Below are 14,326 nucleotides of genomic sequence, written 5' to 3'. Positions count from 1 at the left end.
TCAGCAGACTAGTTGGCCAGAAAGCCCCAGAAGTCCATCTCCTCCGTCCTAGTTCCAAGGTGATAGGCACACCCAGCCATACCCAGTTTCTTATGCAGGTGCTGGGAACTGAACCCAGCTCCTCATTCTTTATGGCAAACTCTTTACCAACTGAGCCATCTCCCCAGTCCCTCATCTGTTGTTTTGTTTTGTTTTGTTTTTGTTTGTTTGTTTGTTTTTAGCACAGAGATGGGAAAGGGTAAAATGATCTTTTCACTCACCTCAACCTCACATCCTTCACTCTTTTGGAGGGGCCTCGTCTCTCCCTAGCTCTCTGCTCCTGGTCTAACGGCCTCCTCCATTCTGGCCTTCACAGCTGCAAAGGCAGGACAGCTGCACCTGCTGCTCCCCATCTCATCTGCTGCAACACAGCCTTTGCAGCTTGTCAGACCCACCTAGTCTCTCCTCCCTCCTCAGAGGCCACAGTTCCACGACCTCCCCTCCCACATCAGAACTCAGCCAGACCTGTGTTCAGCTTTCCATGTGTGAAAAAGTTCCCTGTGTGACCTGCATTCCCAGACATGGGCCCCCCACTAACTTCCATCTTCCCAGGACCCCCCAAGTAGGCGACAGAGATGGGTCACACACATTGGGAAGCCAAGCACATCTGGTTTACTAGGGTAAGATCTGCAGGTGAAATAACAGCACACACACAGAAACCCACAGGCAGAGTCCACCCCAAACACAGTCAGACACCAAAGCAGCAAAAGGCCTTTGGAAAGTTCTCATGAAAATCAAAGGGAAGCTTTGTTGCTCATAGTTTCAAACAGAAAACCATATAAAACCAACCCATAAATATATATATATTATATATGTATATATATATAAAAAATTGCAAAATAAAACCCAAGAGCCTAACCATCCAACTGTATATCAGTGGCTCAATGTGTCAGCATATAGAAAGGCAGAACCATTCGTGGGGATGGTGTGTGAGCTTGGGGAGAGTGGCACATCAGAGCACAGACATTACATGGAACCCCTCTTAGAAACCACCGTACTAGGAAAGCCAAACACAGACAGCCTATGTACAAGGGAAGACAGTAGGTCATATTCATGTGACAATTGTCAGACAGACATTTCACCAAAACCACCCACAGCATTACAAGACACTGCACTCCCTGGCCAGCCTGGGTTCCCGTGACCCTGCTCGCCATGGGTTCTGTTAGGTACCTGCTTCATCCATTCCGCCTAACCTCTTCTCAGAGAGGAGGGACCCCGGGACTCAGCATTTCAGCAGTGAGAGATTTACAGACAGGGCAATCTTGTGGCATGAGTCACCGACATAGTAAGACTCCCAGGCACAAGATGCTATTAAAATGAGGGCCTGGAGCTTCCCCAAAGCACTGTCATCATATAAGGGTGGCAGTGCTTCCCAAGTGTGACCCATGGTTTAGGTCCAACTGCCACCCTGATTCATCACTAGAGGGGCCTTTGTAAGATGTACAGGCTGGTTTGCTGGAGGGGAGGAGAGTTCAGACTCTTCTCACCATCCCTTGAGCTCTGGTGACATCATCTCTACCTAAGAGCTAAGGGAAGACCACGCAGGGTCCAGTCTGGCCCAGGTGCTTGGGACAGAGAGGGAGAGGGGCAGCTGAGGACCCGAGTCCCGTGGAACACTCTACCTTCTCGGGCTAGCCTGCAGCCGAGCCCTCCCAGCATCGGTGGCCTCCTCTACCTCTGGCCCCAAGTTCTTAAACTAATGGCCCAGTTTGTGGGAGAAACTTGAAGACAAGTAGCACAAGAGTCAATTTGGCAAAAGTGTAGTGTCACTCACATGTGACTGTGGTAGAATGTGACTTCCATACTTTCTAGGGACACCCAAAAACTGAGTCTTGCTCACTGTTCCTATGGGAAGAAGATTGCCACGCCAGGGCCATGTCAGCACAAAGATGGTAAAACTGCTTTGTCCACTGAAGGAAACCCCACTGTGCGAGATTCCCACAGACTGCTGGACATACTGGCTTCTTCAGTGAGGGCCAGTCGGGCACCTTGGGAAGAGAGCTTTCTATTGGCCTCTTCTCACAGAAGAGTGATGCATCCTGGTTAGATAGAGCTCTGGGAAGTAATCAGTGTAGATGCCTCTTCACTGAAGAAAGAGATATGTACACAAAAAAAAATGACGTGTTTCAAGAATTTCAGTCCGCTCTCAGCCCTTCCTTCTCATATCAAATCACCTGCTTCAGGCATGAGTTCCTATTGCATTTTAAGTTGTGAGGTGCCGTCCTTTCCATGGGAGTGGAGAGCAGGCGTGTGGCATTTCACTCAGTTCTCGGGCTTTCTGAATTATACGGGGTCTCAGAGAGTTCAGCTGGGCTTAGTGACAAGAACAATGTAAGAAGCCTCATGGGCCTCTCTGGCCACAGAGGCTGGCAACTATGCCAAGAGCCCAGGGGTATTTGTGGAGCCACATGTGTAAACTGAGCAAAGGGACCGGTGTTTCAACAGTCCTGCTCAGCTGTCAAGAGCTCATGACATCTGGCCTAGAACTAAGACATAAAATTCACTCTTTGAAAAGGCCTGGTATACAGGCCAACACAGGGTCATGTCTTGTCCCTCAGCAAACCTTCCTAAGGCCAAACCTAGGTCTGTTCACACTCCCAGGAGCGAATGACAGCACTTCTGCTCATGACAAGAGCAGAGGCCCTGTTATTACAAGGCCAGGGGCTGCCATCTTGCCACATTGCCATCCCACAGGAGCTAAGGTTCAGGCCCTGCCTTGATGATTGGGTGGCTCTGAGCAGTGCCTTACAATGGGAATTGTGAGAGATTTGTGGTCCTCATCCAAGTCCCTCATATCCTCTGTCCACAGAACAAGGACTTCATACTTACTACCAAGTATCAGCTGGCTCTTTCATGGCTTAAGAGGGACCAGACCTTGGGTCAGCTGAATAAGGGCCCAGATTCAGACCGGGGTACAGAGGGTCTCTAGGCAAGGTTATTTTCCAGTTTGGGGTATGGTCATACAGAAAGGGTGGTCCTCACAGATGACAACCACTCCTAGCGGGTGACATCAGGGGAATCAGGATTACCTCTCTCTGTGTGCAAACAGGCTGAGAAGCTGCTTCTCCTTTCTGATCAGCTGGTTGGCAGTAGCACCAGTCCAGCCTTCCTCCCCTAGAGAGTAGCAATTGCAGTGGCTCGGCGAGAAACAAGCCAGTGACCGGTAAACTCCAAACTAACAAAAATCCCTCCTTGCCAGTTGAACCTTGGATCAACTTTTACAAGAGCCAAAGAAATGTCCTGTCTAGTCTGCACAGCCATTTCTACCGTCCTCAGAGCTGTGCACATCACATCCTTTATTCACAAGAAAGAAATGGACAAAATGTCTCTACATGTCTACTGTGATCTCATTCCAAAGCAAAATGGGGCCCTGAGGCTGTGAACCCAGCATTATCTTGGTAAAAACCTCTTCAGATGTTCTTATCATGCAGTGGGGTAGAGCACAGCACACGGGACCAGCCAATAACCTTACCAGCACACTCTCACGGCCACCAAAGGAACTCTACAACACGCTTCTATTTATGATTCTACCTTAACTGTCCTCAGTGTCCAAGACATGCCAAAACTCAGATCTCTCACACTGTCTACAAGGGTTCTTAGGACCCAGCCCTGCCCACCTGGGATGTGAACCACTTCCTGTCACCTTTCACATGATGCTCTGGCAATTCCACAAGGCCCAGAAGGACACAATATAGAGTCCCATGCTCTCATATCTGTCTACCTCTGCTAGCTTTTGTTTTTCTCTTCAGTTTTCCAGATGGTTTCCATGTGCCCATGTACAAGACGATTGGATGGTCAATCATTGCTGCCCTGGGTCACCCCTGTACCCTGCCTGCTCTGTAATTCGACTACATGTCTCACATGCTCACAGGGAAGGGGTTTCTGAACACACAAGGAATGAAGAGAGGCTGAGTGTGAGCTGAGCACATGGCCTTGACCCCAAGTAACACTCTAGCAAAGCTCTGACATTTTAGCCTACTCAAGCTTCACTGTTACAAAGGGAATAAAGCGAACATGTTGGACAAAGCCAGAGGACCTCATCTCTCAGCACCAGTTCACACAAACGCTGCCTCTGTGGGATCGACTCTTCTCATCTTTTTAACAATGCCTGACACAGTGGATGCTGAATGAATACGAAGAGAATGGATGAGTAAATGTGAAATCTTATTTTTAAGGTGTCTTCTGTAGGGTGATAGGAGACTCTGAGCAATTGTACACAGGGACATTAGGTTGTCTGCAATTAGACTTGACTTAATCAGAAAGCAGAGCAAAATGGGGCCTAGGCAGTAGCCCCAGATCTGCACTAGGTTCTCAGCTCTGCTCAAGAGACAGCCAGCTGTGGTGGGATTTTCTGCCTCAACCAGAGGGCTCAGATCTCTGCTGTCAGAGGTGTAGACATCGCCACCACCCACATTCACCAGCACACTCACATGTGCCACTGAGGGTGACACCGAGGTAGAGAGGGTGGCCTCCCTACCGTCATCTCAAGTGCTAACACTACATGGCCAAGATCAGTTGCAGAGATGGCCAGTGGGCTAAAGCAGGCTCAGACTGACCTGGCTTCCAACCTAGCCTTCAGATCTTGCTCAGCAAGTCGGTTATCCCTGCTGGGGTTCGGTTTCCTTACTATAAAAAGGAAGGAATGGAGTATTGAGAGGGCAGAGGGTAAAGCCTGTACACCATTTGTAGACACAAGTGTGCAAAGTGAAAAATGATGATAAGTCAAGCAATTTCAAAAATACCTCTACAATAATCAGGACAAAAAAGAGAAACACTCTTTGAAGACACTGTGCTTTAAGGAAGATGGATTGTCTTGGAGCCAGAAGTGTTCATTAACCAACACTACTCTTTGGGAGGATATGGAAAAACTGGTGTTGGTGTTTAAAATAATAGCTCTGCCTATTGCCAAGCCTGAGGATGCAAGACAGTGATGGAGTTGGTAATGTTAGCCATGTCTTAAAGTTGGTAAGAGAGAATTAATCCCAAAGGACTCACTTCTGGCCGTCTTCTGCTGGACCCTCTGTGACTCAGAGTTGGGACCCAAAGAGTCAAGGTCAAGGTGCCAAGAGTAAGATGCTCTAGTCTGTGGGCAAGGGCTCTTGGGCATATGGGAAGGCCAAGGGACACCTGGCTGCCGGGCAAGAGTGAGGCAGGTACAGTGCTACGTATCACTCAAAGCCAAAGAGGTTGCTGACTGCCTCACACAACTCAATGCCAGCAGCAGATAGAGGTGTCCCTGAATGTCTGCCCCAAGCATGAGGCTTTTTCTTATGCTACAGTTGGGTTTAAATTTTCAGCCCATGAGATATACAACACAGATAGATCAGGCTCCTGGGCTCATAGATGCCCCTACCCACTCATCAGGCTGACTTTGCTTGCCCTCTGTTAGCTCTTAGGATTTTTCTACCCATCACTCAATAGGTTCCATGGAGAAAGCTCAGGGTTAGTGTTTGGGAAAGGGCAAGCTAAGCCATCAGCCTGGGGATCAGAGATTAACTTCCGTTGGGCGGGGATAGGGTGGGGGGAGACAGGTTAGTCTGCCTGGTTACTTGAGCAGGGAGCAGGGACCCAAAATGGAAGAGAGAAGCATGGCTTCTTGCTGTGGAGACAGCTCCATCAGCAGGAGGCAGGATTCCTGGGAAGAGATGGAGCTTATTCAGAGGAAGCCTTGGCCTGTGAGCATCCGTGATGGTGCCTGGTGCTTGGCCTTCCTGCCCTGGGCTCAGGTGGGCAGGTGGTGTCTTAACATAGGCAGCCCAGGACGAGGCAGTGTTGTTCAGAGGGCAGAGCATGACCATGGGTGTCAGGAAGCTCAAATCTAGGGCAGGCTCTGCCACCAACTAACTCTGACTGTGAGCAAGACACCTGGTTGCTCTGGGAAGGCAGGCCCTACCCTCCCCTCTGAGTGTGATCCCAGGTCCTCCTCTATCCCTCATTGGCCCAATGCTCCAGGGGCAGAGTTGGGAGAAGGGTAAGGAAGGAGGGCAGGGATGCAGCGGGGCCCGCTGAGCCACCAATCAGGATTCCACCTTCTCCTTTTTCTTGCTCTTCTTCAGGAAGGAGGGGGTTCGGAATTTCTTTTTCTTTTTGGAGGGTGACTTGGAGGGTGAGCCTTCTGGGGACAGGGGGCCACTGGTAACTGACTCGGTTTTGTCCTTGTAGCTGTCGCCATCGGTGTCAGCATTGGTGGTCATCTGGCCCAGTCCTTTGCTGAGGACCTCTTCCACGCTCGGCTCCTCCTCCTTCCCATTCACCACCACACCTTCTGGTTTCTCTGGCTCAGGCTCTGTGGTAGTTTTGCTGACTTCTGGCTTCTTGGCATCTAGGAAAAAAACAGAAGACCCAGCCTGAAAGATTTCATAAAGGCGAGTGTTCGAGGGGGTCAACATAACCACTTCTAGGGGAGGTCTGGAGCCAGGGATGTGCAGGCTGGCATAGGGTGGGAGCAAGGATCCTGGAACAGAGGAGGGATGTCATTCTCACCTCACATCACCTGCCCTGGGGAACACCCACTGGGCGGGTGGCTTGTCTACATATGAAACATGTTGATTTCTGGACACACACTTAATTCAGAGTGAATGAGGAGACACACCCAAGAGAGGAGAGCAGCTGGGAGCTGCACGTCTCAGGGGAAGCACTGTGATAAGCAGCCCAGTTGTGCCAGTCGAAACATGATGATCACGGGTCTTCATGCCTACAGCAGCTGTGAACTTAGGGGGCCAGTGAGTTCCCAGGGGGCAGAAAAGAGAAGGACCCAACACCTCCATAATGAAGTCAACAGTCCAAGGAGGTCCTTCCATTCCAGGCCTGAGGTCTCTATTCTGCCTGGGATCACCAGGCCCCACACTCAAGGGCAGCATGCTTAGACCCCAGGCACTAAAGGCCCCAGCTGTCCCCTCTCCACAACTATGCAGGCTTTGAATGTCTTGGCTCTCCAGCCTCCTTTTTTTTTTTTTTTTTTTTTTTCAACTCCATGACAGGAGCACCACTCGGGTGACATAATTTAGATACATTTCTCAAGCTACCTTCCCCTAAGATGATTTTCACTGAATGCTGGCAGGACTCTGCTCTCTGCTGCCCTCATAGTGACTCATTTCCTTTCTGCAATTCAGTCCTTCCTCCAGGTGTCTGTCCATGTCTCTTCACCTATACCAAGCAGGTCTATAGACCCTGCCCTGGTGTATGTGCTGCCTTAAGAAAGCAACATTAAATAGGGCATGCCCAGTATACCCACCAGCACAGGGACAGAGACTACTGGAGAGCTAGCTAGAGAGGTGAGGCAGGTACTGAGCACCTGGGAACCACTGAGAGCTGGCTCTCCCAGCCCCTCCCCCTGTGGGCAGCAGCTGGGAAAGACCCCAAGAGGTAGGTGCAGTGTAGCTCATGTTTGCTTGAGTGGGGATGCTTTGGGGCTGCACAGGGAATAGGAGACATTTGGAGGATGTAGAAGGGACAGAGGCTGTGGAGCTGCGAGTTCTTTCTAAAGAGGATAACCAGGAAAGTAGGAGAGAAAAATGGAGGAAATAGGAGAGGGAATGATTCGGGCAAATCTGGGCTCAGAAGATCTGATGGGCTAATGGGTAAAAGCTGAAGAGCTTCTAGAGGCCGGGGGTTGGGGAAAGCCTGCTGCTGGGAGGCACGGAGCTGCCCTGAATTATACCTTTCAGATTGGATTCCTTGCCACCTCATGGCCTCTAAGCACTTTGTCTCACCAGTGGCCCCACGATGGTTTTGTGTTGATTTAACTGATAAGGGTAAGGGCTGACAAAACATTTCTGGGTGTTTCTGGAACGGTGTTTCAGAGATGAATAGAGAACTACTTTATTAACATGGCTGGGTGTCAGCCAGCCCATCAAGGCTCAACAGAACTAGCAGGTGAAGGGAGAACTCCCCCTCCTTGGGCTTTAGTTCTCAGACCCTTTGGCTGAGGGGAATGAAACCACCAGATTTCCAGGTTTGCAGCTCGCTGACACTGCAGTGGATATGAGCCTCCATAGTCACATAAAGCAATGCCCTCCATTCCATGTCTACACATGTCCCCTTGGTTCTGATTCTCTGGAGAGCCTCACTTAGGCCTCCCTTCCAGGAATGTCCACTCCCCCAGCTTTCTGGCCTCCACCCAAACACAGCCCGCCCCACTCCTTCTCACCAGTTCAAGTACATATCTCCCCCAAAGTTGGGCTCAATTGCACTCTGTCTGAGCAGTTTCCACTGATTAACAACAACCTTGCCCTCCTCTAAGCCCGCTGCCATGTGTTCATTTAATGCTAGCATGTGATGGCTTTGCTCTCCACTCAGAACACAAACTCACTTTTGTGCAGATGCCCCCTGGTCAGCAACAACATGCTGAGCCTTTCTCTGAAGGAGGTCAGGTGCAGGCTCCAGAGAGGACACCTGGCCTCTCCTCACAGCTGCTTCATCTGTGGAGAAGTTTGCACCTCCTCTAACCTCAGGAACATCATCTTTCCACCCTGGAAAGGCACATGACTGCTGGCCTGGCCTGTCACGTAGACAGAAACAGCAAGGGAGATAAGGGGAGGGCCTAAAAGTGAGTTTGCTGTTACTGAGGGTCAACCAGACTAATCCTGGCCTATCTGCCAGTGCATGCAAGACTGGTGACTGCTATGCTTTGTATTTCCCTAATGAAAAGAATACTCTTCACCATCGCATGCAGAGGCCAAAGAAAGGCTTTAACAGTTGGAAAAAAGTATCATTCATGATCACACAGGGCAGGGGTACCATGCTGCAAAGACACAAAGTCCCAAGAGGCACGCAGCGCAGAGCAGGGAGCAGAGGACCAGCAAGCAGAACTGCCTCTGAGGCTCTCTGATCAGGAGACAGGCTAGCAGAGCTCGGCACCAGTTTCTGTCCTCATTTCAATCCCCAAATATCAGTATCTGAAAGAATGATTCAGATTCAGCTTGTGCAAATGCAGTCTTTCTCCATGTTAGGCCCTGAAGCAGATGGTGAGTCACAAAGTGTGTGTGTGTTTTTGGTTTTTGTTTGTTTGTTTGTTTTGTTTTTGCCTCACACATGTTAGGCAAGTGCACTACCACTGAGCCACATCCCTACCTCTCTACATTCCTGTTTATAGCAAGTCATCAAGCTGATTTGACATAAAAGGACCATTGGCTGCACGGTGGGTCATCTGTGTTTAGAGCATGCTCTTTTACCTGCTCACCTTGGCTGAGAATCAAAGTTCCCCTAAGCACTGACTACACTGCTGACACTAGCCCAGGCCCCAGTGTGCCTCTAGGCGCTGACAGGTTCATACAGCCCTTGTTGTCCCCATGGCTTCCTATAGGGACCAGAATGCAGGGAGGTGCTACAGAGCTGGCGTAGGCCAAAGACCTAGGAAGATCTGAAAGCACTGCCTGACAGCTTCGGGAGACCTAGTCCACCATGAGTAAAGCCCAATGACACCAGTGGAAATGTAGAGAGAAAGGGTGAGAAGAGTGAGACATGGAGACAGAACCCAATCCAGCCACTCCACTGTCCTGGTAGAGCACTGCTTCTTCCTGTCCCTGCCAAGGTGCCATCCAAGTGTGTGACCATCTTGGGACTCCTGGTCTAGTCATGCTCACAGCTGACTGTAGTCTTGGCTGATATCACACAGGGCTGAAGACCCATTGAGTCAACTCTAGCCAATCCAAAGAACTAGCTCCCACTGTATTCCATGGTTGGATAGTGACCCGATGCTACAGAGCTAATTTGCCCAAGTCTTGGGGGCTGACAGCATCAAGGACTGGTAAGTTTTCACAATTCAAAGAACACAGTCCATATTAAGAATGGATTTATGTGAGCATATTGCAAAATTGCTTGTTTTACCATAGCACACACTCACTCTCTTGTGGAGGCCCATAGCTCATGTTAGCTCTCTTCCTTGACGAATCTCCATTTAATGTATTGAGTCCGAGTCTCTCAACTGAACACAGAGCTTACTGATCAGCTAGCCAGTTTGTCCTGGGGATCCTCTGCCTCCTGCGTTCTGGGATTACAGTGACTGCCAAGCCTGGCTGAATTTCACCTTTATGTAGCAAGTACTTTTATCCATCGTGCCATTTCCCCAGCCCTCTGAAGGGCTTATTTGAGTGGTTTATTTGAAGTAATGGATTCATCAGTGAACATCTGACATGAAACATGAGCTATTTCTTAGCAGCTCAGTCTATCACCGTGCATATTCCCTGGGATCAGGGTCAGTAGAGATAGCATTGGACTGGGTCTAGTCAAAGAGAAGGAAGCATCATGGTGAGCAGATGTGGAGGAGGAAGCACCTTAGAGAGGCTGACTCTGCAGGAGAGGACCTGGAGCACAGTGACAGATGGCTGGGAACAGTCATCCTTGATCTAATGGGTAGAACACATGTGGGGTCGCAGCTACTATACAGGAGTCCAACCTGCCTGCCCCAGGCCACCCAGCCCACCACACTGCAGCTCACACCTACATCATGTCTGTTTTCGGCATAGAAAGTCTCGTTAGAGAAAATTATAACTTTTGCTATTCTGTAACTCAAGGGCAGTGGACCCCACGAGGGGGGTAGATTTAGACCAAAAAGAACCAAAGCTCCTGCCACAGTGAGTGAGATGGCCAATGGTGGTTGAATGACTGTTCCATCCCTCCACCCTCTTCCTGTTTTCTACCCCTCTCAGGAACTGAATCTCTTGATTTGTCACCTTTCTGCCATGATCCCATCTCAGGCTCCCTGCATGTCCTTCCCACAGCCTACACAGGTGTGCTAACAGGCAGACACAGGCCAGATCCTCTGCGCTTCTCTAGGAGGCATCTGGGGCCCTGGCAGAAGCCAAGCTCTGCTCAAAGATGTAGAATAGGCTCCCTGGAGATGTCAACGCTGGGTTAATGATTAATTCTTGTAGACCATGACCATCCCTGCAGTTCCCTATCCCTCCCTGTGGGACTCGCTCTGTGTGTGTGTGTGTGTGTGTGTGTGTGAGAGAGAGAGAGAGAGAGAGAGAGAGAGAGAGAGAGTGTTTGTCTTCACATCCCATCAGGAAGCCTAGTCCATGCACCCAGCGCAGGTGGAATTGGTCATGAATTTTACATCTAAAAGACTTTCCAAAGGCGGGGCTGAGGGATGCAAGAAGAAAACCTTGGAGGAAACAGATTTCTTTTGAAAAGCTCCTCCCTCTTTGTTGCGAGTGCCAGGTGAGTTAGGAAGTGGCCTCTCTATACTTACTACAGAGACAAGTGTTCAGACTCGGAGGAAAGTCCTTTGATGAAGGCACAAATGTGAAGAGAAAGGAAGACGTTGTGGACAGGTTGACAACACACCGCTATGAGACACAACAAACATGCACGCACCGTGGGGAGGAGGGAGGGCATGTACTTGGACAGCTGGCCCCCAGCAGGTGGGTCTTCTCCAGCGAGGCTGGGCCTGTGTGCAAGGCAGTGGCTGGCTTGGAAGGAAGCTCAGGGCGGAGGTGCAACCAGATTCACACAGGTGATCAGCCACTCTGGACGGGGAGCCCAGCAGCCCAGCAGAGGCTGTTCTCCCAGTGGCAGGGTACCCTCTCTGGTGGAGTCCCTCAGGGGACCCAGTGGAGCAGCATGGAGGTGTCAAGGGACCACAACAGCATTGTCACCATGTATGTCTTAATCATACTTAGGTCCTCTGTTCAAATTATACTTTCACTTCTTCAAAGTGCGTTGTCATCAACCCTCCTCTTAGACACAGAACTGTAACCGGGGAAGGCACTAATAATGCCGTTTGGCCCATGAGGAGAGGCCCAGAGGGGACGTCTAAACTTCCTGAATTAGCAGTTTGGTTGGCCTGCAATTCTATTGTCTAAACTAGTGTCACTCAAATGACACTGTTTTCAGCTGGTTCACATTTTAGAGTGACCTGGAGAAATGCTGATGGTGGGCTCCAGGCCACAGAGCCACCTAAGTTCACCAAGGGATTTCAATGTGCCACTATGGCTGAGAGTGACACCACCGAGTGTCACACCCCTGAGAAATGCAGCCTCTCAGGCCCCATCTTGGAGCTGACAGAACGGAGCCTTTGTTTTAAAGAGATCCCTGTCCCCATCAGTACCTGAGGACCAGATGGGACAACTGGTCAGCTGGGGTGAGCTTTGGCTGCATCAGCATAGCTCACTAGTAAGACACACTGACTCTTGCCCGGGTTTTCCAGAACTCTCAGAGAGGAAGCATCTCCCGTGGGAGAGAGGTTGCCCTTCCCTGCAAACTCCTGCCAACTGACAACAGTTCTCTACAGTGCACACACCACCCTGTCTCCCACACAGGCATCTTCTGGAGCCTGCGCTGCTCCACTCACCCTCCGAAGCCTTGGACGGTGAGACCGCTGGGCTCGTGGTCCCTGCTTTCGTCGGGCTCTGCACTGGAGATGCAGGTGTGGACTTTACAGGTGAGCCAGGCTCCTCCGCGGCTTCCTTCTCCCCTGAAGACAACAGAAACTCACCTTAGGACACAAGGCACAGAGAGACAAGAGGGGCTGGGCGAGTGTGAAACTGGTGCTTCTGTACTTAGTCACTTCTGCCTGGAGAGCTGGTGGGCCCTCCTTAGCTCAGGTTTACCCCATTCCTTCCTGGGGAGGCCAAATGGAGGCACTCAGAGTAATGCTTCATCTTGTCTACATGGCTGCCCCCATGAGAAAGTAAGGTGGGAGGAGAATACCGTATGCCAGACCAGCAGGTGAGTCTGCAGGTGTTACTGAAAAGGAGCAGCCACAGAACACATGCATGGATGGGAGCAGAGCCCCCAGCTGGCTCTCCCCAGGGACACCCAGGGCCTGTTCACAGCAGCTAGCTTACTAGTTAACTCAGCTAACTCACATCTTCACTCCAGACAATCCCCAGCACAGTTTTTGTTGTTTTTTTTTTCCAGTTGGCATATTTGAACTCCAAGCAAGGCGGGAAGCAGTACTTGGGATGTCTAACCCTGAGTGAGAAGAGGTGGTGGAGCCCCCTCTCTGGGTACAGCTTAGCTTAAGCAGGTTTCAGAGCCTGGGTGCTCTAGAAGCAAGGAGATGAGACAGATCCTTTGGGCAGAATGGGAGTGTGAGGGGATGTCTTTCTAGGCAGAGAGGGATTTGAGGTAGAGCCTATGGTATGGATGACTTAGCCCAGGCTAGCCCAGAAATGAACAAAGCATGACCCAGCACACCAAGATACCAGGAGTTTCAACACAGAGGGACAGGCTGGACTCCAGACTCTGAAGCAAGGAGAGAGGTGTTACCTGATAGAATCCTGGCTTCCAGGCTGAGAAGACTCACTCCAGATTTTACATGACTGAGACATTACTTTATGTAAGGAGACACCTGTTTACCGACCTTCATCATGATCAAAGGCACAATTCTAAGTACTAACTCCTTCATATCCAGTGAGCAGGCTGGGTAAGGTCATGAAGGTGCCTGCCTGTGTAACTGTGAGGGGCTGGATCATGCTTAACTATACCCTGTAACCCAAGTGCTATTTCTAATGGGGCAAGAAGGTCCTCACTGGGGTCTGAGTTCTCCCTTCTAGGCTCGGGCGTCCTATAGCTATGGCTCACAAAGGTTTACCTTCCTGTTCCTGTTCTAGCTTCTTCCTTTCCACCTCCTTCTTGTACTCCTCCAGCTCCTGGTCGGTGAGTTGGCTGAAGGGGTTGGGCACCGTCTCCTCCAATTCATCTTTGGTATCTGCGTCGCCCTTGGACATCAGCTGGCTCTCTGTAGACTGAAAGTTAACCAGAGTGTGTGTTGCTCTCTGACCGCTGTGCTAGGGCCCAAACTGGAGCTTTTCTCAGACCAGGTGGCAGCCAGCTGTCTTGCTAGGGAAGTGACACGTAGCTTCTTGGAACCAAGCTTGGGGCCTTGGGATAGGGTTTGCTCATCTCCCCGCTGTTATATACTCCCAACACTTAGACTTTGTAACTGTCCTGGTGAATATAGGGGTCCACCCTTTGCCCTTGAAATGAAATCAAAAGATACTCCCAAGCAGAAGACGTACCTTTATTGCAATCCCATCTATGGATACTTCCAAGCCATGACTGTGTATACATTTGGTGGCCCAAAGTCAGACAAAGTCTAGCAAGCATAGCATTGGCTAGAGCAAGCAGCATGCCAACCCCCTCCCCTCCCTGTCCCCCAAACAGCCACACAAGCCACAATACACAGCATTAAAACAGCAAGACATGGGGCTTCAGCACTCTCAGTCCAAGCAGTGGGTCCTGGAGTTACAGTGAGGGTCTTCAGCTGCCTGTTCTGTAGGCCCTGGCAGGGGCACCCATAGAACCCATTCTGCACCTTGGTCAAGTCCCTGGCTCTGAG

At 50.4% G+C, this 14,326-nt stretch overlaps 1 protein-coding gene across 1 annotated transcript in view; it reads right to left on the bottom strand.

Moving 5' to 3' along the window:
• Window positions 1-282: 282 nt before the first annotated feature.
• The window catches only part of Add2 (adducin 2), a 98,728-nt gene continuing 84,684 nt past the window's right edge, over window positions 283-14,326 (bottom strand). Inside the window, exons 14-16 of the mRNA XM_021634518.2 lie at window positions 13,580-13,733; window positions 12,335-12,457; window positions 283-6,361 (exon numbers count right to left, since the gene is read on the bottom strand). Coding sequence (XP_021490193.1) covers window positions 6,057-6,361; window positions 12,335-12,457; window positions 13,580-13,733 — 582 coding nt within the window. The 3' untranslated portion in view covers window positions 283-6,056. The remainder of the gene's footprint in view (window positions 6,362-12,334; window positions 12,458-13,579; window positions 13,734-14,326) is intronic.

This window comes from Meriones unguiculatus, chromosome 5 (genome assembly GCF_030254825.1).
Source record: "Meriones unguiculatus strain TT.TT164.6M chromosome 5, Bangor_MerUng_6.1, whole genome shotgun sequence".
Lineage (NCBI taxonomy): Eukaryota > Metazoa > Chordata > Mammalia > Rodentia > Muridae > Meriones > Meriones unguiculatus.
The sequence above is the reverse complement of the archived record's forward strand: the minus strand, read 5'-3'. Positions and strand labels throughout refer to the sequence as shown.